The 27,688-nt window shown below is 43.2% G+C and overlaps 1 protein-coding gene across 5 annotated transcripts in view; it reads left to right on the forward strand.

Annotated features, from left to right (window-relative positions):
* Window positions 1-27,688, forward strand: part of TP53BP1 (tumor protein p53 binding protein 1) — a 173,562-nt gene that overhangs the window by 51,854 nt on the left and 94,020 nt on the right. For 4 of the 5 annotated variants that reach the window (XM_073618551.1, XM_073618553.1, XM_073618554.1 and 1 more), the window contains exons 2-3: window positions 22,440-22,627; window positions 27,153-27,243. In XM_073618551.1, coding sequence (XP_073474652.1) covers window positions 22,448-22,627; window positions 27,153-27,243 — 271 coding nt within the window. In that variant the 5' untranslated portion in view covers window positions 22,440-22,447. Of the gene's footprint in view, window positions 1-7,107; window positions 7,257-22,439; window positions 22,628-27,152; window positions 27,244-27,688 lie in introns of those variants that run through there. The other variant, XM_073618552.1, reaches the window with a different exon arrangement.

Raw genomic sequence — 27,688 nt, forward strand, 5'->3', positions numbered from 1 at the left:
TGCACTGTCACTGTACTGACACTGGCAGCGAAGAGGTTAATATCAGGGGCGATCAAAGGGTTAAATGTGTTCCCTGGGAGTGCTTTCTAACTGTGGGGGATGTGCTTTGACTGGGGGAAGACAGAGATCGTGTTCCTGCTTAGCAGAAACACAAGATCTCCATCTTCCCCTCTCACAGAATGGCGATCTGCCTTCTTTACATAAGCAGATCGTAATTCTGCCTCCCTGGGGAACGATACAATCACAGCGGGAGCGGGCCGCCGCCGGCGCAGGTGCGCGCCTCATACTTTGAACTAGAAATCATGTACAGGTACGTGATTTCACCCAGGAAGACCGCCCTGCCGCAGTATATGTGTGGGCCAGTCCAGTAGAGATGAATTCATTTAAAGTGGAACTAAACCCATCCATTTAATGTTTAAAAAAAAAAACTGTTACAGTATATTCCCAACATGCCGGGATTGCTAACTGTCACAGTTGCTTGTGCTCTTAACCAAATTGTAAAAACACCAAATGGCTGGTGTCATAACTGATCACATGTGCAGCACCATGGCAGCTGCAGATCAAACTGAGGCTAAGATAGCAGCTTCCTTGGCTAAAAAGGAGAGGAGGGTTTAGTTCCACTTTAATTCACAAAGCTTTACACAAGCTTAAGCCCCATACACACTATCAGATTTTCTGCTGGTTTTTGTCTTCAGATTTACCAAAACCATATAATATGAGGTCAAACCTTAAGAGTTTCAATTTGTATCCAATCAGGCAGGCCCTTGCACTACATGGTTTTGGTAAATCTGAAGACAAAAATCAGCAGAAAATCTGATAGTGTGTATGGGGCTTTAGGCAAGTCATTTTTTTAGCCACATGACTGTAATTCTAAAATCTCATTGCACTTAAAGAGGAACTGCAGTCTGCTCAGATAATTTGTAATAAAAACATCTTTGCCACTCCGAAGCTTCCCTCCAACCAGTGGCATCTCCAGCTTTCATATTTAGGGGGGGCACATAGGGGGACATGGACAAAAGTAAGGGGGCAACTATAAAATGCAATTATTTATATATATCTCCTGTGGCCCTTTACTACGACCCCACAATGGCCCTTTCACATGTTCTGCAGCTCCCTTCCTACTGTATTGGGCCCCCACCAGGGTGGCAGAAAACAAGATATATATGTCACCAGCATACTAAGAAAATATAAGGGTCCAAAGCAGTGGGAGAACTATCAGGGTTGCAAAGGTTGTCTTGCCTCCATGCCCTGGTGTTCTGCCACTGTGGGGTTCCCCAGCCTCCTCTTGCTGTCCTGCCCCTGCTATTGACAGCGCTGGTCTGGCATCTCTTGGAATTTACAGGCTGGTCCTCCTGTCCTAAGGATGGGAGAAATCAGTCTGTTTTTTCAGTAACTGAGAGTCCTGGTGGAGTCCTTCCTGCAACTCGCTCTTCTCCCTGCCAATGAGGATGCAGGGGAAGGAGCAGATCGGGCGGCCATGGTTGTGTGAGTGCTCGCATTATGCAGTGTCAGCGAGCAGAGGGAGGGGGGAGGAATCACCCGCATGAGCTGACTGGGGACTCTCTCTCTCTTAGACATTGATTTTTTGTAAAAAAAAAAAAATAAAAATAAAAATTTTTTTTTTTTCATGGGGGGGGGGGGGGTTGGGGGCACATGGTGGGGCACAGCATAATGTTAGGGGGGTGCCCCCCCCCTAGGGATGCCATTGCCTCCAACCACTTTGCATATTATTTTATATATACTGTGATTCTGCACTCCACTGAGTCTGGCTGCAATCATTTTAACTGTGGGCAGTGAGACTGCTGCCTGTTCACTTCCTGGATTTACACAGACACACAGCGGCACACCTCCAGCTCTGCAGCTCTCATTGGCCCTCTTATGGTTCATCCCCCCTCCCTTCCTGGCAAACTCTCAGGAGAGAGAGAGCTGTGCATGATGTCATAAGCCTAGGCTAGTGACCAGACAAGAAACAGGAAGTGGGCTGTATAAGGTATTTACTGGCAGAAAAAAAATGTTTTACTATCCAAAGTTACAATAACAAGGGCAGAAGATTTAATAGATGGAAAGATGAAAAAATGACGGAAGGTCTGCTTTAACTGAAAATAACTCACTTTTTAAAATAAGTATCCTTATCCCTGTGTGTTAGCTTTGTGAAATGAGCCTGTAATCTGTTATTATTGAAGCAATGCACTGGTAAACTACTTTTGCATCCCGGATGAGATTTTCGTTGTTTAATCCATTTAATTACTGAATAAGAGCACTTTCAGGCCAGCTTTTCCACTCTGCAGAAAAGTAATAAAACCAGAGGCAATGCAGCATCCGTATTTCTCAGGGTACAGGTCTTGCTTCACCATAGCTTATACCTAAGTGAGCACATGATGTACTGATGTGTTCCTATTGCATTACACTGCAGTGTTTATGGGAGGGCAAAAAGTGCCATCCTGTAGCAGGAATTCCAGATATTGCGATCAGCTTGTATTGCAGTGGTCTCCAAACTCCAAACTGCTTTTATCAGGCCCTTGGAGCACTATTTCTCCCACTGACACCAACAATGGGGCACTATTCCTCCCACTGACACCAATGATGGGGCACTATTCCTCCCACTGACACCAACGATTGGGTGCAATTCCTCCCACTGACACCAATGATGGGGCACTATTCCTCCCACTGACACCGATGATGGGGCACTATTCCTCCCACTGACACCGATGATGGGGCACTATTCCTCCCACTGACACCGATGATGGGGCACTATTCCTCCCACTGACACCAATGATGGGGCACTATTCCTCCCACTGACACCGATGATGGGGCACTATTCCTCCCACTGACACCGATGATGGGGCACTATTCCTCCCACTGACACCGATGATGGGGCACTATTCCTCCCACTGACACCGATGATGGGGCACTATTCCTCCCACTGACACCAACGATTGGGTGCAATTCCTCCCACTGACACCAATGATGGGGCACTATTCCTCCCACTGACACCAATGATGGGGCACTATTCCTCCCACTGACACCGATGATGGGGCACTATTCCTCCCACTGACACCGATGATGGGGCACTATTCCTCCCACTGACACCGATGATGGGGCACTATTCCTCTCACTGACACAAACAATGGGGCACTATTCATCTTACTGACACCAATGATGGGGCACTATTCCTCTCACTGTCACCAACAGTAGGACACCCGAGCCACCCCCATCAAATCATTGCTCGCATCTATTACCTTTTGTACCACCACTCCCTCTCTTTAGAATGTAAGCTCTACGAGCAGGGCCCTCCTGGCCCATCTGTATTGAACTGTACTGTAATTGTGCTATCCCCCCTCTACATTGTAAAGCGTTACATAAACTGTTGGCGCTATATAAATCATGTATAATAATAATATTCCTGCCACTGACACCAACGATAGGGCATGGTTCCTCTCCCTGGCTCCAACAATGGGACGCTATTCTTCTCACTGACACCAATGATGGGACACTATTCCTCTCACTGACACCAATAATGGGACACTATTCTTCCCACTGACACCAATGATGGGGTACTATTCATCTTACTGACACCAATGTTGGGGCACTATTCCTCCCACTGACACCAACAATAGGTCATGGTTCCTCTCACTGACACTAACGATGGAGCACTATTCCTCCCACTGTCACCGATGATGGGGCACTATTCCTCCCACTGTCACCGATGATGGGGCACTATTCCTCCCACTGACACCGATGATGGGGCACTATTCCTCCACTATACATACCTATCCTGTCTTTGCCCTCATTGGATGCACAGGTGTTTGCGTTCAAGGACAAGCACCCATACCGGCACAGCTGTCATATTGGGCCCAGCGGCTGTGTCCGTGCAGTTGCTGCATCCCAGTAGACATGAAAGGGACAGCCTGCAGGTAGATGCATGGAACATCTGTGTGAATGAACTTTCTAACCGAATGACAGGCTGAAAAGAGCCCCGCCTCTCTGCTGCTGTACACATCTATAGTATCAGCACATCTAGTGGTTAAATGGGGTTAGCCACAGAAATCCCCCCCCCCCCTACACCCAGAGAGATTGCATTGAAGGGCAGACATCTGTCTGTAACTGCAGGAAACCACCGAATGCGTATTGATTGTTATAACGGCATAGAGGTGCGCCTGCCATTTGCTGCTGATGGTAACCCCTGAGATCCCAGGTTCCAGTGTCTGCAGGAATCTGCAGGAAGGGACTTTTGGCCCAAATGAAAAACTTGTCTCCTTTTTCTTAGGCACCTGAAATGTATTTAGCTGTACATGAATGTGGGTGAGAGGAGCCTACACATATCACACAATCTTCACCTATCACAGTCAGATTGGGGAATGTCCATACATTTACATCAGTGGTGGTCAACTTTCTTGATATGGGAAGCCTCAAGTGTGGCCACTGACATTACCTAAGGACCATACACAAAATTCAGTGAATATTCATTATCAGAGACAGCAGACCCACAACAGGATATAGTCAAAGACTGCAGATAAAATATAAGAGATGGTCAGAGACTGAGGACATGATATAAGAGACGATCAGAGACTGCAGACATGATAATACAAGAGATGGTCAGAGACTGCAGACATGATAATACAAGAGATGGTCAGAGACTGCAGACATGATGTAAGAGATGATCAGAGACTGCAGACATGATACAAGAGATGGTCAGAGACTGTGGACATCCTTGATCAAAAAATATTGTTTGGATATGCTGGGTTCTATATGTGGACATTCTTGTTTGCAGACACCCTATGATCCCTGGGACATCTCAAAAAGCTACTTTTGGACTTATATTTTCTTACTTTCTGATTTGCCCCATGGGACAATATGGTTGATGCCTGCATATTCCTACTGCTCATGCCCCTTATTATTCTATATATATATATATATATATATATATATATATATATATATATATATATATATTGTTTTGTTTGTTTATTGCTCGATGTAACCATCTGAATACTGAACTGATATGTTGGATTACATGCTAATAAGTCTTTGTGAAAGAAAAGATGGTCAGAGACTGAAGATAAAATACAAGAGATGGTCAGAGACTGTGAACATGATAGAAAAGATGGTCAGAGACTGCGGACCTGATTCAAGAGATGGTCAGAGACTGCGGACATGATACAAAAGATGATCAGAGACTGCGGACATGATACAGGAGATAATCAGAGACTGTGAACATGATACAAGAGATTGTCCGAGACTGAGGACATGATAGAAGACTGGTCAGTGACTAAGGACACGATACAAGAGATGGTCAGAGACTGTGGACATGATACAAGATATGGGCAGAGACTGAGGACATGATATAAGAGATGGTCAGAGACTGCGGGCATGATACAAAAAAATGGTCAGAGACTGTGGACATGATACAAGAGATAATCAGAGACTGTGGACATGATACAAGATATGGGCAGAGACTGAGGACACGATACAAGAGATGGTCAGAGACTGAGGACATGATACAAGAGATGGTCAGAGACTGTGGACATGATATAATAGATGGTCAGAGACTGCGGACATGATACAAGAGATAATCAGAGACTGTGGACATAATACAAGATATGGTCAGAGACTGAGGACATGATACAAGAGATAATCAGAGACTGTGGACATGATACAAGATATGGGCAGAGACTGAGGACACGATACAAGATATGGTCAGAGACTGAGGACATGATACAAGATATGGGCAGAGACTGAGGACATGATATAAGAGATGGTCAGAGACTGCGGGCATGATACAAAAAAATGGTCAGAGACTGTGGACATGATACAAGAGATAATCAGAGAGTGTGGACATGATACAAGATATGGGCAGAGACTGAGGACACGATACAAGAGATGGTCAGAGACTGAGGACATGATACAAGAGATGGTCAGAGACTGTGGACATGATATAATAGATGGTCAGAGACTGCGGAAATGATACAAGATATGGGCAGAGACTGAGGACACGATACAAGATATGGTCAGAGACTGAGGACATGATACAAGAGATGGTCAGAGACTGAGGACATGATATAATAGATGGTCAGAGACTGAGGACATGATATCAGGGGCAGACTGACAACTCATGGGGCCCCGGGCAATAGGAGATTATGGGGCCCCCAGGCAATCAGAGATTATGGGGCCACACAGTATACACACACACACACAGTATACACACAGTATACACAGACATGTTTCTATTGGCTGAGAAGGTACTGGAGAGGTGAGGCGGCTATAATCTCGGGATTTTTAGACCAAAAGGATGTCGGTAAGGGACATTTCAGAGACAGATGTAAAAAAAACAGATTTTTACATACTGTCCCTGGTTTTACTGAGGCTGGCAACCCTGATGGGGCCCCCTAGTGGCCCAGGGCCCTCGGGCAGTGCCCGAGTGGCTCAATGGTCAGTCCGCCCCTGCATGATATAGAGACAGGGAATATGATTGAAGAGACACATTTCATTATGGGGGAGAGGCTGGTGCCAGGGATGGAGCATGGCAGACACACCGGGGAGAGGTTGGTTCCAGGGATGTCTGTGTTCTCCTCCCTCTCACACATTCCCAGGATAGGAAGGTTGATGTTTGTGCCTCCTCCATAGAGCACACATCTGATTGGACTGTCAGGGGGATATGAGATCAGACAGACCTCTGCAGGACTGCAATGTGAAGGAGCCCCGCCCCCTTGGAAGGTGACACCCCGAGCTGTGAGTGATCAGTGTGTTGTCACATCCATGCCTGTCTCCTCTGTATGGGGGAAGTGTGTCTCTCTCTATTCGGGCTCCGCCTCCATACAGAGAACGTTCTTCCACCCCCCAGTGCAGTGTGAGGAGAAAGGGGGGGGAGCAGTCAGCCGAGTCTTATGTCTCTGGAAGGAGTGACCATAGAGATGTCAGATCACAGCACAGACGGGCAGATCGCTCTATACTGAACGGGTTAAAGGTCTCCAGCTTTCATCTACCAGTGGGAGGCGACCAGCCCTGTGCTCCTTAGCAACAGTAACTATGGCGAGGCCGAACATGCTGAAGGGAGGCGGGATTTCCTTCCCGCTCGGCCAATGGCTGCAAGCCCTGAGGTCTCCGTCCAGTGGGAGGGGCGGGGGGAGTGACGTGGTTCCCGGGCAGGAGGTAGCGTGTTGCTGGCAGTCCCTGTGCTCCCCTCCAGCAGAGATCCGGGGTAGAACAGCCCGGCCTGAAGCCTGCAAGAGGGTGTCTTCCCCGGGGATGCAGAGAACGTGAGTCGGGGAGGAGATACGATGTATGAATGGTGTTCCGCCATCACCTCCTATGTGTAGGCCACAGGAAACAAAGGGAGTGCATGACCAGAGCATGGAGGAGAGCAGGAGGGTCCATCTGTGATCCATGGAGGGGCTCTGATTGGTTATATATACCTGATCTCAATGCATGGATGAGATCATTGATTGGTGTGATCAGATTGTGTACAAATCTGATCAATGGTGAGCCTGGCCTGTCCATATACCATGCAATCTAATTGTACCATCTCCTGTAGGTGACCACACACACCATGCAATCTCCTGTAGGTGACCACACAGTCACCCCATACAATCTAATTGTACAATCTCCTGTAGGTGACCACACACACACCATGCAATCTCCTGTAGGTGACCACACAGTCACCCCATACAATCTAATTGTACAATCTCCTGTAGGTGACCACACACACCATGCAATCTCCTGTAGGTGACCACACACACCATGCAATCTCCTGTAGGTGACCATACACACACACACAAACACACACCATGCAATCTCCTGTAGGTGACCCCACACCATGCAATCTAATTGTACAATCTCCTGTAGGTGACCACACACACCATGCAATCTCCTGTAGGTGACCATACACACACACACCATGCAATCTCCTGGAGGTGACCACACACACACACACACACACACCATGCAATCTCCTGGAGGTGACCACACACACACACCATGCAATCTCCTGGAGGTGACCACACACACACCATGCAATCTCCTGGAGGTGACCACACACACACACCATGCAATCTCCTGGAGGTGACCACACACACGCACCATGCAATCTCCTGGAGGTGACCACACACACACACACACACACCATGCAATCTCCTGGAGGTGACCACACACACACACACACACACCATGCAATCTCCTGGAGGTGACCACACACACACACACACACCATGCAATCTCCTGGAGGTGACCACACACACACACACACCATGCAATCTCCTGGAGGTGACCACACACACACACACACCATGCAATCTCCTGGAGGTGACCACACACACACACACACCATGCAATCTCCTGGAGGTGACCACACACACACACACCATGCAATCTCCTGGAGGTGACCACACACACACACACACACACACACACACACCATGCAATCTCCTGTAGGAGACCACACACACCATGCAATCTCCTGTAGGAGACCACACACACCATGCAATCTCATGTAGGAGACCACACACACCATGCAATCTCATGTAGGAGACCAAACACACACCATAAAAATCTAACTGTACAATCTCCTCTAGGTGACCACACACACCATGCAATCTGATAAAGGAGATATGTCGCCCTATAAATGGTTGCACTGCAGCTGTGTGTGTTGTGGTTGCGGGGCAGTTGTGTTGTGGCTCCATACACAATTGTGTTGCATTCGGTAACTGTACAACCCGCTGATTGCAGCCTGCAGTTTGATTTGGTCAGCAGGGAGTGAGGCCATTCACACTGAGAACTGCATGTGGATTGTACAGGGTGGTGCTGTGCGATACACATACAGGTCTGTGCAGTGTGATTTCAGCCCATTCATTTTGAATGAATGAAAGTACTATTTTTGGAAGTGCACTGTAACCGGATTGCACCGTACTTCTGTACCATGCGAGGAAACGCACTGTGTTTGTGACCTGCGCTTGGGGTGGCATTAACATTGCACTGCTACTTGCTGCAGATCACAAGGGCAGTACGATTTGAATGTGGCGTGGGAAGCGGGTACAGAACGTGGGTTTTCCGCACTACATTCTAATGAGTGGGGCCAAGTATTACCGCCTTTAGGTGGGTGGTAATACTACAGCCTAAACATTTGCTTTTACCACCCCCTTGCTGTCTATGTAAATGAGCCCTAAGGCTGCCCATACACTACACCAATGGTTCTCAACCAGCCAGTTGCAGCCTGTCCTTCCACGCACTCCAGCCAGCTGCAGATCTCTAAGGCTCCATTCACACCTGATTTGGATCGCAGACGACACCGTCGCGATTCTGCCTGCAATTCCAGAATCGTGACAAAATGCGCAGCGCATTTTGCCATGCCACTATTTCTTAATAGCACCCCGAACGTGGTGCGATTTTTATTTATTTATTTTTTTTGCAGCAATTGTCAAGCGACAAAACGTGCTACAATCGCAAACGCTCCTGGCTCTGTGCCAAGATTTGGTACATGAGTTGCTTTGTAGTGGAGGGAGGCCCATTCAAATGAATGGCGCCTCTCCAAAAACGCGCCACTAAAAAAAAACAAACCAAAAAAAAAACCGAGCTGTAGTAGCTGTCGTTGCGCTTCGCTCAGGTGTGAATGGAGCCTTAACCAGTTCCTGGCCGGGTGGGACATTTTCCATCCTGGGTGGTCGTCTTGTGACATCCTCCCGGAACACGCATGCCCCACGGGTCGTCTTGTGGAGCAATCTGTCCCCGGCTGTGTCCAGCGGCCAGTACCATGTGATCGCTGCGACCAATCACAGCCAGGGTGAATTTGATTTAAATCACTATTAAAAAGGCTTCATTTAAATCAACTCAATTTAAATCATAATTTTTTAAAGAGCACCTGTCATCTCTGTCCCTCAGTGGCTCCTCCTCTGACCCGCTGTTGACTCACCGACAGTCCCATTCACTTTAATGGGATTTAATGGGACGGCTGGTGATGTGGCAGTGACACAACAAGGTGAGGGACGTGGCGGCAGCAGGTGAGTGGATGCCCGCTAACAGGTGCTGCCATGATGGATCTGAAATGACAGGCGCTCTTTAAATGTAAGGATTTATTCTTGCTGGTAGTTAGAATCTTTAATATTTGCAAACAAAGTGAAGGTTTCCTATTTAGGGCTCTTTCACACGGACGATCCGTATGTCCGTTTTTCATCCTTCCGTTTTCGGATGAAAATTGGACATACATGTATCCCTATGGAATAGCGGATGTCAGCGGATGAACGTCCGCTGACATCCGACCCGCTCCGATAAAGTGTAACGGAGGAAAAACCTACTTTTCCATCTGTTTTCGGATCGGATTGGGTGACGACGGACTCTACGGTCCGTCATCATCCGATCCCCCATAGGGGAGAGCGGCGCTCTGACAGGTCCGTCGCTGCACACTGTGCAGCGACGGACCTGTTATTTTCCTGCTCGCTGAGCAAGCGGATGTTCACGGGGCGGATCATCACTGATCCGCCCCGTGTGAAAGAGCCCTTAGAATAATAAGCTGTCAGGTTAGTAAAACGGCGATATCAGAACTGATTTTAGGTTAATAAAACTACTCAAATTCTTTTATTGAATTAAAACAATAACCTTATATTACATATTCTTGTATTTGCCTAAACATCAGTGTTTAGTAACTGAAGAGCATAAACAAAATATCTTTGAAAAAACAAACGAGAACTTAATCAGAATATATCAGCTGGGTCCACATAAAGAAACTTCAAACACGATCCTTTCATCACAGCACGTCTTCTCATGATGTTTCAGTCGGACCACCAGGCCTTGCATCTCTTTGTTGCATTTTGCAGGCATACCTGCTTTACCCATAGGTAGAGGAACTTCATTAAAATATTCCCAAACTGGGTCTCTTTTACGGCTTGCTGCCATTTTGCTCCTTAGTGGAGAAATAAAGCACTTCAAGATATGTGAAGAAAGATCTCAAGGTTTATAAGCTGCTTGGGTTTCACTTTCATTTTTACTGTTTGCCCTTCCTCCTCACATGTAGGGCCTGGTACAGATCCATTTCTCTTCAAACAATCATACAGTTTGTAGTGTACATAGAGTTGTAAAACAATAGGATAAAGGAATATTCCTGCTTTATCTCATGGTTACTGTGAAATTGTGTGAATGCATCAATGCAGTGCAGGTTATCTCAGCTTGCAGTCATTGAATAAATTTATCAAAAAATGTAAATGTTACAGAATATACAGCCTCATGTTACATAACTAAGCTCCATTTCATGCTAAATAAACTAAATTATTAATGACTCTTAAACGGAAAACTATGTTTAGGTAGATTTTTTTTACGCCAAAACCATTTTATTAAAATAAATTTGATTAAAAATTAAAAAGATTTTTTTTTTTTTTTATCCACTCTGATCACAGCAGGTCACGTGGCAATTGTGCACATAAATGGCTTTGATGCCATTCATTGTGTACAATTGTGTTGTTTGGTCACCTGTGATCACATGATACGGACAAGGCTGATCACAGCCCATCTGTACCATGTGGTTAGCTGTGGCCAATCACAGCTAATCACAACAATACACACTGAATATCAATTTCATTCAGTAAAAATGGTTGCTTATAAGACTGAAATTCACTGGTATAAGCAATCACTTTGTATAAAAAAACAAAAAAAAAACTTACTTTGGTAACACTATATTGCTCTGCTCACAGTGTGTTTAAAAAAAACAAACATGAAAGAAAGAAGAAAAAAAAAAAAAAAAAAAAACGAAAATCCTATATATATATATTTTTTTAACCGCTTCAGCTCCGGAAGATTTTACCCCCTTCCTGCCAGAGCACTTTTTGCGATTCGGCACTGCGTCGCTTTAACTGACAATTGCGCGACGTGGCTCTCAAACAAAATTGTTGTCCTTTTTTTCCCACAAATAGAGCTTTCTTTTGGTGGTTTTTGATCACCTCTGCGATTTTTATTTTTTGCGCTATAAACAAAATAAGAGTGACAATTTTGAAAAAAAAGCAATATTTTTTACATTTTGCTATAATAAATATCCCCCAAAAATATATAAAAAAAAAATTTTTTTTCTTCCTCAGTTTAGGCTGATACGTATTCTTCTACGTATTTTTGGTAAAAAAAAAAATCGCAATAAGCGTTTATTGATTGGTTTGCGCAAAAGTTATAGCGTTTACAAAATAGGGGATAGTTTTATGGCATTTTTATTAATAATTTTTTTTTTTTTACTAGTAATGGCGGCGATCATCGATTTTTTTTTTTTTTATTGTGACTGCCACGTTATGGCGGACATGTCAGACATTTTTCACACATTTTTGGGACCATTGTCATTTATACAGCGATCAGTGCGATTAAAAATGCATTGATTACTGTGTAAATGACACTGGCAGTGAAGGGGTTAACCACTAGGGGGAGGGGTTAAGTCAGTACTAGGGATGTGTTTTAATTGTAGGGGGGGATGGGCTGTATGTGTCACTACGCTGATCACTGTTCCCGATGAAAGGGAGCAGAGATCAGTGACACTGTCACTAGGCAGAATGGGGAGATGCTGTTTACATCAGCATCTCCCCATTCGTCCTCTCCGTGAGGCGATCGCGGGTATTCCCGCGGCAATCGAGTCCGCGGGACCCGCGACCCAACTCACGGAGCTCCCGGCTGGCGGCGCGCACGCAATGGCACGGCGGGGAATTCAAATGGACGTACCTGTAAGTCCATTTGCCCAGCCGTGCCATTCTGCCGACGTACATCGGCGTGCGCCGGTTGGGAAGTGGTTAATGTACTGTCACTAGTCGGTGTGACTGATCACCACCACACTATGATGAGGCTGTACTGCACCGGTGACAGTATGTTTAAAAAAAAAAAAAAAAAAATTACATTTCTTAATTTTCCAAAAAATTGCAACTTCAACAACTTGGTATGCCTCTTACTAAATACCTTGGACTGTCTACTTTCCAAAAATGAGTCATTTGGGGGATATTTGTGATGTCCTTTTAGGCATTTTAGGGCCTTAGTAAACGAGATGGGGCGTCAGTACATCAGGATTGATTGATTTTCAGATACATACCATAGTTTGTGGACTATCCAATTTTCCTACAGACTATTATACACTGATACAAAATGTTATAACAGAAATGAAGAAAAACGTGTGTGGGTTTCTTTTTTGTTTTTGTTTTTTTGTTTTTGTTTTTTTGTTTTTGTTTTTTTGTTTTTGTTTTTTTGTTTTTGTTTTTTTGTTTTTGTTTTTTGTTTTTGTTTTTTTTGTTTTGTTTTTTTAAATTCATTTATGTATTTATTATTTATTTTTTTTCAAAATTTTCAGTTTTTTTTTTGTGTTTGTTTATTTAACAAAAACATAAAAAAACCCAGTAGTGATTAAATACCACCAAAAGAAAGCTCTATTTGTGTAAACAAAATGATAAAAACTTCATATGGGTACAGTTTAGCATGACTGTGGCATTGTCATGACCAGGCAGCGTTTTTCCAATCTCCTATTGTGCAATTTTGGTGAGCCTGTGCAAATTATAGCCTCAGTTTCCTGTTTATAGCTGGCAGGAGTGGTACGCAGTGTGGTCTTCTGCTGCTGTAGCCCATCTGCTTCAAGGTTCAGTGTGTTTTACGCTCAGAGATGGTATTCTACATACCTTTTGGTTATTTGAGTTACTGTTGCCTTTCTATCATCCGAACCTGTCTGCCAGTTCTTCTCTGAACTTTTCCGGACTATTCTCTGTAAACCTTAGAGATGATTGTGTGTGAAAATCCCAGTAGATCAGCAGTTTTTAAAATACTCAGACCAGTCTGGCACCAACAACCATGCCACGTTCAAAGTCACTTAAATCCCCTTCCTTCCCCATTCTGGTTCTTGGTTTAAACTTCAGCAAGTTGTCTTCACCACGTCTAGATGCATTGAGTTGCTGCCGTGTGATTGGCTGATTAGCAACTTGTGTATATACATTTTTTAAATTTTTTTACAGAACATGCTTGTACAGTATAAAGTTTGTCATGAAACATACAAAAGAAATATGGAGTCAGATTGTATAGTGTATGGGCAGATTAAAACGGTTGCTGTTTATTAACACTCCCTGGTAGGAAGCCTATGAAGAACACCTCAAATAAAATGAATGGATTTGGAGCCAGCTGCTATTACAGTTATGGCCGGTCCTCCTGCTGTGTAGCTGTATGTCTTGCTGTAGTTGATGTTGTGCTGTGCGGATCCACTCTGTGCTTTTTCTTCTGTTTTTAATCACCGATGTCAGCAGGCAGTATGGCTAAAAGCGAAGCTGCGATGGATTGAGGCACAGCTTCTGGCTGTGAAAGACTTAAGAATGTCTTGAAACACAACCAAGAGAATGGAAGTCTTTGAATCTGAAGTTTTTTTTATTTAATACTTTGTTTTGATTATGTTGTAAATGGATGCAGAAAGAACAGTCCATGTAAAAAAAAGTAGTACAAAGTATAAAGCAGACATTTTCAACCAGGGTTCTTTTAGCTGTGGTTGACTGACCCAACCTTTAAATGGTGCCTGCATAGTTCAGGGCCAATGCCACTTGGCATTGCCAGCTGATTGACACCAGTGAACTTTTTAGCTGCCTGTAATCGGGCCTTTTGACCACCACTGTAATGGGGCCCTTCTTGCCCCTGACCACCAATATAAGGAGCGTTTTTTTTTTTGCCCCCTGACCCCCAGTGAATTGGTTTTAGCAGAGCTTCCCTAAGACCTGGACATTATTTCAAGAGTTCCTCTGGGGCAAAAACATTTAATAAGGACTTGTATGAGGTAGAGCTGCACGATTGTAAGAAATTGTTATTGCGATTTTTTTTTTTTTTTTTTTTTTTTTTTTTTTTCCCCTTTCCCATTGCAATCATGACAAAATATTTCCTGATTCTTTCTATGCAGGGATTTCCCTGCTCTGCTACAGCCCTCAAAAGAAATGGGGAAAACATTTTTTAAAAAATCCTGCAGTCTGCCAAGAATCGCAACATTTTTTGGCAGTGGAACTTGAGTATAAACATTGTAACAATTTGTCCTTTAGATCAAAAGGAATACACTTTGGTGTGTAAAACGAGGGAAGTTTAACCACTTAAACACTAAACCTTTTTCTGACATTTGTTGGTTTTAAGCTAAAATCATTTTTATTGCTGCTTAGAACACACACACACACACACACACACACACACACACACACACACACACACACACACACACACACACACACACACACACACACACACACACACACACACACACACATACACATACACATACACATACACATACACACACATACATATACACACACACACACACACACACACACGTATATCTATCTATCTCTATCTATATTTTATTTTAATTTTTTTTTTTTTTTTAAGTAGAAACCCTAGAGCAGTGATGGCGAACCTTGGCACTAGAGCTGCACAATTAATCGTTAAAAAATCGTGATCTCGATTCACCTCCCCTGACGATCTCTCCTGCTGAGTTTGACGATTCTTTCATATAAACAAGTGGAGAGATTATCTGCTCACTCAGCTGTCAAAAGAAAACATCCAGGCAGTCTGCCAAGTTTAGAACTTGAAACATTGTATCTATCTTCCTTGTTAGATCAAAGGGATAAACTTCTCTGTGTAAACAAATAACCTGGGCAATCTGCCAAGCTTTAAACAACCTGTAAATGCAGGAAGTTTAACCACTTAAAGTCTAAATCTTTTTCTGACACTTCTTAAGTTAAAATCAATATTTTTTGCTAAAAAAAATTACTTGGAACCCCCAAACATTAGAGTATATATATATATATATAATTTTTTTTTTTTTTTTTTTAGCAGAGACCCTAGGGTGCAATATTTTATGTCACACTGTATTTGCCCTGCGATCTTTCAAATGCAATTTTTTTGGGAAAAAATACACTTAAATTAAATAAAATAAAATAAAATAAAAAGAAACAGTAAAGCTTAGCGCAATTTTTTTTTGTTTTAATGTGAAAGATGATGTTACTCCGCGAGAATCGTGAGAGAATCGTGATCTATCCTCTAAACAAAAAAATCGTGATTCTCATTTTAGCCAGAATCGTGCAGCTCTACTTGGCACCCCAGGTGTTTTGGAACTACATTTCCCATGATGCTCAACTACACTCCAGGGTGCATGAGCATCATGGGAAATGTAGTTCCAAAACATCTGGGGTGCCAAGTTTCACCATCACTGCCCTAGAGAATAAAATGGTGGTTGTTGCAATATTTTATGTCACACTGTATTTGCGCAGCAGTCGTTCAAATGCAATTTTTTGGGGAATTCTCAATATCTATAGCCAGCACTGGATAGAAGTAGGTTATTGAACTTTTTTTTAATCCATGTCTGGGCTTCGAGTACCGCACCACCATTAAGGTGGTTGTAAACAAACTACAAAAAAAAAACCTGCAAGACAAAGGCATAATGAGCTAGTATGCATCGTCGGCACATGCTGATACAGGGGATATCTCCTAAACTGTGCAGGTTTAGGAGATATCTGGGGTAGCTACAGGTAAGTCTTATTATAGGCTTGTTGTAAAAAGTGGATTGTAAGGGTTTACAACCACTTTAAGGCTGGCCATACACAGTTCGAACTGCTAATGGGAAGGCTGAACGTAACAAATTAATCGCTCGATTAACTTGGGTACAACCCAGCTTGCTGGATTTGCTTCCGAAGATTGGAAGCAGCTTCTATAGCTGCTAGCGAAAATCACTGTCTTCTGTTGGGAGGGAGGAAGCCGTCCCCACCAGGAGAAGACAATTACTGATTCCCCTGTCAGCACTGTCTGTGTTGATGGGGGGGAATTGTGCAAATTTCTTGACAGGAAAGAGATTTGCACTGTGTATGGCTGGCCTAAGTCTTTCTGTGCAGGTAGATAAGGACTGGACTGCACAGTTTATCATTTGTTTTTGTCTAGGGCTGCCTTTATCAACTAGAGTTCCTCCAGAGCTTTGCTAAGCAAAAGACAATTTCTCTCCGTAACAACTGACACCATTTATCTTTTTGGAGATATCTCTCTCTATCTATATATATATATATATATATATATATATATATATATATATATATATATATATATATATATATATATATATATATATATATATATATTTTTATCTACAACTTTCTAAACACTCTAATGTACTATGAGCTGTAGGTATGATAATTTAGCAGGGGTTCCATGAGATTTAAAGTGGTGTTCTGGCCGAAATGATACTTTTTAAATAAAAATACCCCTATAATACACAAGCTTAATGTATTCTAGTAAAGTTAGTCTGTAAACTAAGGTCTGTTTTGTTAGTCTATAGCAGTAGTTTGTTATTTTATAAACTTACAGCAGGCCGTGGCCATCTTAAGTGTGGGCATTTGAAGCCAGACTGTATTTCTTCCTTGATCTCGCACATGCTCAGTGCAGCACAAGCAGTGTAATAGGTTTCAGGTCAGGTTTCCATAGCAACGGCAGTTTCAGAGGAAGTTGCCGCCCCTTCCCAGAAGGCATTGCAAACAGGAAATGATGCGATGGGTTGCGGCCAGGGAGGAGGAAGTGAAAAATGAATACAGCAGATATACAGTAGGTGCTGAGAAAAAATATTAAAAAATATCCAATTTGTTTACAGTGCACAGTTTAGTGAGGGATGCTGAAGAGTTGTAAAAGTGGGTGGAACTCCACTTTAAAAATGACTTCCAAGGGTTGAGAAAGGCTGGTATTGGACAATGTGACTGTTGAATACAACTCCAGTTACACTTTTGTATTAAAAATAAGTATTCCAGGAGCAGACACAGTTCTCCCTAGAGACACTTTGAGAGCGCATATTCCTGTCATCCCTAAGGAAGGCAAAGACCCGACCTCACGCAGCAGTTCTAGACCAATTTCCTTGACCTCAAACTGTTTACTACGATCCTTGCAACCCGCTTAGCCAATCATTTACAGGAATAGGTCCATTTGGACCAAGTGGGCTTTGTCCTTTACCAGGGAGGCAAGAGCTAACACAACCAAGTTCTCAACCTGCTCCATATTGCCAATTCTACCCATACGCCCTTTGTCTTCCTCAGCACAGACGCGGAGAAGGCGCTTGACCGTTTAAATTTGGCAACACACGTTCTCGGTCCTTCGTCATCTCTGACTAGGCGAAACTCAATTGGATTGCCAAAATTTATTCCAACCCTACCACTCAGGTTAAAGCCAATGGAGTTCTATCTGACCATTTCCCCATTACGAATGGAATGAGACCAGGGTGTCCATTGCCGCCCCCCTGAAGATAAATTTCAATAAATCGGACGTAATGGGGATCGGGGTACCGCCCGTTCTTCTATCTGCATTATAGTCCAGTTTCAAATTTAAATGGACGGAAACGGCTTTAAAGTACTTAAGTACTTCTTCTATTCCTGCACATCTGTCTCAGACCTTGGAGCTCAACTTCCCACCTCTGCTGGCTAGAACCCGTATACTATTAGAGACCTGGCATAAGGGCATACATTCTTGGTTTGGTAGATGTAATCTACTGAAAATGTGTAACCTACCAAAATGTCTTTATTTATTCCAAGCTTTACCAATTAAAATACCCCTTGCTTACTTTAAACAGATCCACTCTCTTTTTTTATTAATTTTATCTGGGCACATAAAAAAAACATGCCTACCTCGCCACTTATTAACACTGCCCAAACAGTACGGTGGCCTAGCCCTTCCTGATATACGGAAATACTACCAGGCAATTCATCTTGGTAGAATTGAGTGGTGTCGTCACCGCTGCTCTAAAATATTGGCACAGATGGAACAGGCCCAAATTGACATCCCGCTGACGGGACACACAGACACAAACGCTCTTATAAATAAAAGTAAACAAACATTTTAAAACATGGACGGTGTCAGTAGCGCAGTGGACTTTGGGGAAATCTTATTTATTTTATTTTTTTTTTTCACTGCGCAGGTCCTGAGGAGCTGCAGGCATGAGTTTTTAGGCAAGGCCGTGTCTGCGGCCTAGTCCGCGGCTTCGGCCTAGTCCGCGAGGCCGGACACCGTGGACTAGGCCGAAGCCGGGGCCTCACCTAAAAACCTCATGCCTGCAGCTCCTCAGGACCGGTGCTGACACCGTGCCCATCCTGAGGAGCTGCGGGCAGGAGTTTTTAGGTGAGGCCGTGGCTTCGGCCCAGTCCACCAGGCCGGACGCCGCAGACTAGGCCGAAGCCGCGACCTCGCCTAAAAACTCCTACCCGCAGCTCCTCAGGACCAGCGCGGTGTCCAAAAAAAACTCGATTTTGAATCGTGAATCGAGTGGGTTTTTTTTAGAAAATCGCCCAGCCCTAGAAGATGGTGTCATGTCAAACACAGGTATTCGGAGTAAGGATTTCACAAATATTGGGTGAGATGGTATAATGCTGGTGCCATCCTCATCATTGCCCTTTTGGCCTTTTTATCTCCATATAACTGAAGCTTGTATGTTGCAGTCCAAAGATTCCACGTGATTTATAAACTGTGCATAGGCCAACATCTCCGTGTTTGTGTATATACATACATCAGGTATGTACATTCATAATGTTATCACCCTCCATGGTTTTGAAGCCTTATTAGAAAATGTTTAAAATGATTTACTCTGGCATATTCTAAAACACTACTTAAGCAACAAATTGATGGCATATTCAGAAGTGAGCATGCTTTGATAGTGTTAAACACATATTTAATAAATGCAATTTGTCTTTCTGGTTATCCCTTCTGTATTTCTGTATTATCTTTCTTTGCACTTGCCATGCCGCGTCATGTGTACAATCCTTTCCAGTTGTATTATAGTTTGGGGGGGGATGGGGGTTGCCTTAAAATCCCTGCCTGTCTGAAACACAATATTATCACAAAGGTCTAGGAAAATGTCATTAAACACATTAAAAGTTAATTTTAGGGGGGCACAAAAACACAATAAATTACCCAATCTTTTGGTAAAATATAAAAGCCGAGGTTGCACCGAGTAAATAGATGCCCAATATGTCAAACCTTAACCCTTTTAAAGCGATGCCGCCCGGGACTTTAAGGGGTTTAGGATGCTGGGAGGCAGGGTAGGGTTTATAAACATGTGACTGCCGTGATTGGCTGTCACGGCGCTCACATGATCGGAAAGCTTGGCACAGCTGAATTTGCACTAATGCACGCAAATATGCGGCTGGTCGGTGGTTAAACATGTCAGTACTAGAGGTCGACCGATATATCGGACGATATTTGGCTTTTTTTTACTTAATCGGCATCGGCCGATTGTGCTGATAAAAAAGGCCGATTATAACTTCAGCCGTGACTTGCAAATGACTTCTGTAATAGAAGTTAATGCAAGTTTCCTGAAGTTATCTGTGGAGAGGATTCTCTCCTCCTCTGGGCAGCCTGCCAAGTCTGATAAGAAGATACATTGTATCTTTCAGGTTCTTTTTATCAATAGACTGAACTCTGTGTGTAGAAGTTCTCAGTTTAACCATTTAAAGACTAAATCTTTTCTGACACTTGTTGCTTACAAGTAAAAATCCTGTATTATCTGCTAGAAAATCACTTAGAACCCCCAAACATTATATATATATTTTTTAGCAGAGACCCTAGGGAATAAAATAGCGGTTGTTGCAATATTTTATGTCACACGGTATTTGCGCAGCGGTCTTTCAAACGCAATTTAAAAAAAAAAAATACAGTAATGAATTAAAAAAAAAAAACCTAAGCAGTAAAGTTAGCCCATTTTTTTTCGTCCAAAAGTTTTGATTACCTGTTTTTGTGTATTTATTATTTAAGATATATTTTTTTTTTTTTGTTTTTTTTTCTAAATTATACATACAAGTGAACTGATTGAAGGTTTGTTTTGTTTAATGTTTAAATGAAAAAAAATTTCTGTATTACTTAAGGCTGCTTTCACACTGGAGCGGGCATGCGTTGATGGTAAAACGCTGCTAGTTTTAGCGGCGCTTTACCGTCATTTTAGAGGCGCTATTCGGCTGCTAGCGGGGCGCTTATAACCCAGCTAGCGGCCGAGGAAGGGGTTAAATGCGCCGCTGCCAAAACGCTTTGCAGGCGCTTCGGGAGCGGTGCGCATTCATTTCAATGGGCAGGAGTGGTGGAGCAGCGGTATACACCGCTCCAAAGATGCCGTTTGCAGGACTTTTTTTTACACCCTGCCAGCGCATTGCCTCAGTGTGAAAGCACTCGGGATATCACACTGAGACTGCAGGGGAGCCGTTTTACAGGCGCTATTTTTAGCCCAAAAGCGCCTGAAAAACGCCCCAGTGTGAAAGGGGTCTAACTGTTAGATTTTATGAGATGAAGGGAAAAAAGAAAGGGAAAAAAAAAAAGATCGGCCAAATATATCGGCCCAAAAAAATCGGCATCACATATCGGCCATCGGCCACCGCGATTTCTAAATATCGGCATCGGCCAGAGAAAAACCCATATCGGTCGACCTCTAGTCAGTACCCTATATTTTCCATAAGTGACGCTTTAAAAGCCCCCTACAAGTCATCGGTTAAGCATTACGAAGGTGGTCTGGTGCTAGAATTTCTGCTCTCGCTCTGGCGCGCATTGTGACAGGTAACGTGTATCGCAATAAATATATTATATTAAATATAATAGCAAACATGTTATACTTCCTTTTGTGCAAGGGTTTTGCACAGTGGGCTGATCCTCCTTTTCTGGGGTCCCCCGGCGGTGCTCCTGGCTCCTCTTCTTTTCGAGTGCCCCCACAGAAAGCCGCTTTATATAGGGGCACTCGTGCTGGTGCACTCCGTAGTCCTGCTGCTGCGTCCATTGACACAGACAGCAGGATTTGGCCTGCCCCCCGGCTCCCGTGTCACTGGATTTGATTGACAGCAGCGGGAGCCAATGGCTCCTGCTGCGATCTATCCAGTGAGGTGCCCAGACAGCGGCTGGAGCTGCTGTGCTCGTCCCCATCGATGGAACGCTCAGGTAAGAAAAAAAAGTGTGTGTGTGTGTGTGTGTGTGTGGGGGGGGGGGGGGGTCTGGGGGGCTACTGCAGTACAAAGGGTTTTTCACCTTAATGCATAGAATGCATTAAGGTGAAGAGCTGTGAGGGTTTACAACCCCTTTAACTTTTTTTTTTTTTTTTTTTTTTTTTTTTTTAAGTACATTCTTTCCCAGCCTTGATGGCCGGGGACTCTGTCAACAGGGACCCCTGCCCCCTCTACCCAGCGGCACCTGCTAGCCTGGTCCTGGGCATGTGCATGGGCAAGCAGAGCCCAGTATACATGTCATGGGCACGTGTGGGGAGGGAAACTTCTGGTCGCCATGGCAATCCGGCGCCTGAGGTCTGTCGACCCCTGCATTATAGGATATTACCATGATGCAGTCTGTTACTGTTGGTGACCTCCAAGGTGATTTGGGTAGTTTTTTTTTTTTTTTCCCTGTTTGATGCCTTCCTCCTATTGTCATTGTCACTTACAGTCGGCTTTTTATGTCTATGACTTACTCCGTACTGTTATGGCTATTTATAGGGAAGAAGATGGACCCCACAAGGAGTCAGCTGGACTCGGACTTTTCACAACAGGACACACCATGTCTCATTGTTGAAGACTCCCAACCAGAAAGTATGGGGACAGAAGATGACCTAGACCGTGCCCGGTTTGGACTGCTTCCTCAGCATCTGTCAAATCTACAGTCAAATGTTGAAAGTCCTGTCTTGGTAAGAGTTATATTTCATTTACTCTATTTGTACGCCATTATATTCTAGTATTTAAAGTATCGCTCCACCCACAAATTATATTCCAGTCAAGTTTCTTTGCTGTCAGGTTGAGTCACATTCTTATTTCTCATAGTTTTCATGAGATGACATTTTTGAACAGATGCCAGAATACAATGTGACAGCACTAAAATAAAATATATATAAATAAAAAAGTCTTGGCAATAAAAGGTGAGTGAACTAAACCACAAATAACATGAAAATTGGTCAACAATCCATATGGAACATCAATGTAGGTTCTTAGTGAAATACACCTCTCAAAGACAGTGCACCTCCACCACATAGAATGCGCGCTTACCAAAAGGCAAGCTTAGGCAAGCCTGCGGCTAATTACCCAGCCAGGGCCTCTGTCCAGGGAGATACTGGAAGTCCACAGGGAGGGCCACTTAGATAGGACACCAAAAATGACCAGGGAGACTTGAGCATCAACCACCTGTTTTTTTTGGGGTTCCACTTTAAAATTACTTCATATGGTTTATGCCACGTGCGGGGTTCCTTTTCTCAGGTCTTAGGTAGAGAATTCAATTGCTGATGAACACTACGTAGGACAAGTGACTGATCCTACGAACCTACATTGATATTCCATATGGACTGTTGACCAATTTTCACGTTATTTGTGGTTTAGTTCACTCACCTTTTTATTGCTGGGACTTTTTTATTTATATTTATTTTAGCCCTGTCGCATTGTATTCTGGTATCTGTTTTTGTGTTTATCTCACATTTTTGATTATATATATATATATATATATATATATATATATATATATATAAAATTTTTTTCTTTTTGGTTTTCTTTAGCGCAGTAACTTCTATTTTTCTTATTTTTGAACAGAAGACTTGTTAAGCTAATTTCTGAAAGCTCACAGTTCGGAATCTTTAGAAAAGTGGATAAAAATTATACTGACAAAAGCCCACAGGTCTAATGGAAAAAATCTTGACAGATTCCTCCATCCATGCTACACAATTCAGATAGACAAATCTCCAATTGTGGATATTGTATTTTAAGAGTTGGCCTTGCCTGCTCTCAAAATACCCGGACAGTACGTACACCTGATTGGATGCAGGTGCTGTTTGGCCAACAGTTTTTCACCTGGCTACTTCAATTTGTTAATTGAGGGATGTCGGATGGGAGGGGGCCACCCACCGAGTTAATATTGGGCACCTCACTGGAAGAAATTTGCTCTGTATATGACCCTCTTCAGCTGGCAAGATCTCTGAGCTCTTCTTAAAGGGGTTGTAAAGATGTTTTTTTTTTTTTTTTTAAATAACAAACATGTTATACTTACCTTCACTGTGCAGCTCGTTCTGCACAGAGTGGCCCCGAACCTGGTCTTCTGGGGTCCCTCGGCGGCTGTTTCAGCTCCTCCCCGCAAGCATTTACCACCTTCATGCGAGCTCCCTCGCACGGTGGTGAGTGCTTGCGGGCGCGCTCCCGTGATACAGCCGGCGGCTATAGCCGCTCGCTGTATCACTCGGCCCCGCCCCCCGGCGCGCCGCGTCATCGGATGTGATTGACAGCAGCGCGAGCCAATGGCTGCGCTGCTTTCAATCCATCCACTGCAGCCAATCAGCGACCAGGCTGAGCTGCAATGAAGCTGACGAGGACGAGGAGCGAAGATTCGAGGCGTCAGGTAAGTAAAACGGGGGGGGCTGGGGGCGGCGGTACTGTCAAAAGTTTTTTCACCTTAATGCATAGAATGCATTAAGGTGAAAAAATTTTTACCTTTACAACCCCTTTAAGCCATTGTGTAATGTAAACATTAATAAGAGATTTGAGCTGTGAAAGAGTTACACTTTTGTCATCAGCAACTAAGGAAGATTAGACAGTCTTGGGGATTTCTCACTATTGAAGTTTTATGAGATGAATTAAAGGAGAAGTACAGCCAAAGCTACTGTTCCTATGGATCACAGGAGTGCAGATCGTTTTGCATGCCTGTGACCTGTTTTTCGGCAGACAGCAGGCTGAAGTCGGCTGATGCCACAGTGCCAGTCCAGGATGGTGCAAGATCGTGACAATGAAGTCAGGATCCACCCACATGCCTTGACTGGCACCCTGCTCAGCCTCTCAGCAAGGCGTTGAGAGCCTGAGTCGACCGCTCCCTACCCCTCCACAGCCCATTGCTCCAGTGAGCGCAGGGGGCAGAGCAGACAGCTGTGAGAACTGAGCAATCAGCAGTGTTAGATGGCTCTGTTCTCAATGTTCGAGCCGGTGGGGGACAGATGCAGCATCCAGATAGGTAAGTATAATTAAGAAAAATAAATAATTGTATTCCCATACTTCTTTTAACCACTTCAGCTCCAGAAGGTTTATCCCCCTTCCTGACCAGGCCATTTTTTGCTATACGGCACTGCGTTATTTTAACTGACAATTGCGCGGTCGTACGGCACTGTACCCAAATAAAATATTATATTTTTTTCCCCACAAATAGAGCTTCCTTTTGGTGGTATTTGATCACCTCTGCAGGTTTTATTTTTTTGCGCTATAAACAAAAAAGGCTGACAATTTCGAGAAAAAAAAATACATTTTTACTTTCTGCTATAAAACCTATTTAAAAAAAATCGAATTTCTTCATAAATTTAGGTCAATATGTATTCTACTAAATATTTTTGGTTAAAAACTAAAATTCCAATAAGTGTATATTGATTGGTTTGCGCAAAAGTTACAGCGTCTACAAACTATGGGATAGATTTATGGATTTTTTTTCATTTTTACTAGTAATGGTGGCGATCAGCGACTTTTAGCGGGACTGTTACATTGCTGTAGACAAATCGGACACCAAGTGACACTTTTTGGGGACCAGTGACACCAATACAGTGATCAGTGCTAAAAAAAAAATGCACTGTCACTTTATTAATGACACTGGCAGAGAAGGGATTAACATCAGGGGTGATAAAAGGGTACTGTGTGGGGGAGTGCATTTACTGTGGGAAGACAGAGCTCTGTGTTCCTGCTTAGCAGAAACACAGGATCTCTGTTTTCCCTTCTCAAAGAGCCGCAATCTGCCTTGTTTACACAGGCAGACCGCCGTTCTGCTGATCTATGGTGCACTGGTCCAAATCATGTGATGGAGGGAGGATTATGATGGTTTATGGTTTATCATGGTTTGGCCACTTACACTCCATACACACTATTAGATTTTCTGCAGATTTTTGTTTTCAGATTTACCAAAAGCATATGAGGTCAAACCTTAAGGGCACTTTCACACCGGCAGCACCTGGCCGTTGTTTTTGGCCGCTAGCAGGTGCTTTTAACCCCCGCTAACTGCCGAAAAGGGAATAAAAGCGCCTGCAATGGGCAGGGGCACTGTGGGAGCGGTGTACACACCCGATAGAACACCTTTGGGATGAATTAGGCTACTTTCACACTGAAAGCGTCGGGCATTGGCGGTAAAACTAGTGGCGCTTTAGCAGTGCCTTTCTGCCGCTAGCGGGGCGCTTTTAACTCCCACTGGCGGTCAAAGAAAGGGTTAAAAGCAGGGTTTTGGGGGAGCTTCGGCAGTGCTGCCTATTCATTTCAATGGGCAGGTTGTTTTGGGAGTGGTAGTGCACCGCCCCAGTGTGAAAAGTCGCACTGAAATGAATGGGGAGGCGGTTTTCAGGTGTTAGAGGCTATTTCTAGCACTAAAACGCCTGAAAACCGCCTCAAAGTGAAGCCGCCTTAGAGCGGAGACTGTGAGTCAGGCCTTCTCGTCCACATCAGTGCTTTATCTCACAAATGCGCTTCTGGAAGAATGGTCAAACATTTCCATAGACACACTCCTAAACTTTGTGGACAGCCTTCCCAGAAGAGTTGAAGCGGTTATAGCTGCAAAGGGTGGGCCAACTCAATATTGAACCCTACGGACTAAGGCTGGGATGTCATTAAAGGTCGTGTGTGTAGGCAGGTGTCCCAATACTTTTGGTAACATAGTGTATATGTGTGTAATATATGTATGTGTGTGTGTATATGTGTATATGTATATATATGTGTATATATATATATATATATATATATATATATATATATATATATATATATATATATATATATTTTATATATATATATATATATATATATTTTATATATATATATATATATATTTTATATATATATATATATTTTATATATATATTTTATATATATATATATTTTATATATATATATATATATATTATATATATATATATATATATAATATATAATGTGTGTATGTATGTGTAGCGCCCCCTTTGCCTGCAGCCCGTCAGTCTATGGCAGGCTGAAATACTCCCATGCCTGCACTTATCATTTAGGTTATCTGTTTAACTTTATAGAGTTGGTCTGGTAAATATAAAATGGTGTATTAACCAAACTTCGCTATACCTAGAACATGTGTAGAAAGCTCCTCTAGATATAGATATTTGTGTTTTTCTATAGAACCTCTACATGTGTGAGATTCAATTTGGCCAGGGAATGTATCCAATGTAACTTTTCTGTTTCTTCTTCTAGGAGTATGTGCAAGGCTGTCCAAGCAATAAACATTCTTTTGGGGATAAGGAGCACATGGAAACAAATGAGCTTTCTAAAGAAAACCATAAAGGTAACCTGTCTGCTGTTTTTGGTAATGTAGGCTGAATGGATTGACGTTGTTTGGAGAGCAGCAAGCTTTCTTTCTTGCACATATTTAATGGAAATAGGAAATGTTTGCAGTCAGACCTGTGCATTGTGTATACATAGTAAAGGAAGCTGACTTAGAGATAGTAGATAAAAGCTGATTTGCTAAACAAGGGTTCTTCCATGTTTGCCCCCCTGCACTGTGACATCTCTCCCTTGGCTGGATGTATACATTGGTAATCGCCACCTTCTGGAGGATTCCTTGGATGATGTGTCAGTTTGTGGTGCTTCACATCCAAATCTGTGTTTTTTTTTTTTTTTTTTGCTATTGTGTGTTTGGAGAAAGAAATGGTAGTATATCGAATATACAGGTAAAAAAAAAAAAAAAAAAAATGTACATCTGATTATATATTTAAAAAAAAAAATTATTT

Source organism: Aquarana catesbeiana, linkage group LG03, assembly GCF_042186555.1.
Source record: "Aquarana catesbeiana isolate 2022-GZ linkage group LG03, ASM4218655v1, whole genome shotgun sequence".
Taxonomy (NCBI): Eukaryota; Metazoa; Chordata; class Amphibia; order Anura; family Ranidae; genus Aquarana; species Aquarana catesbeiana.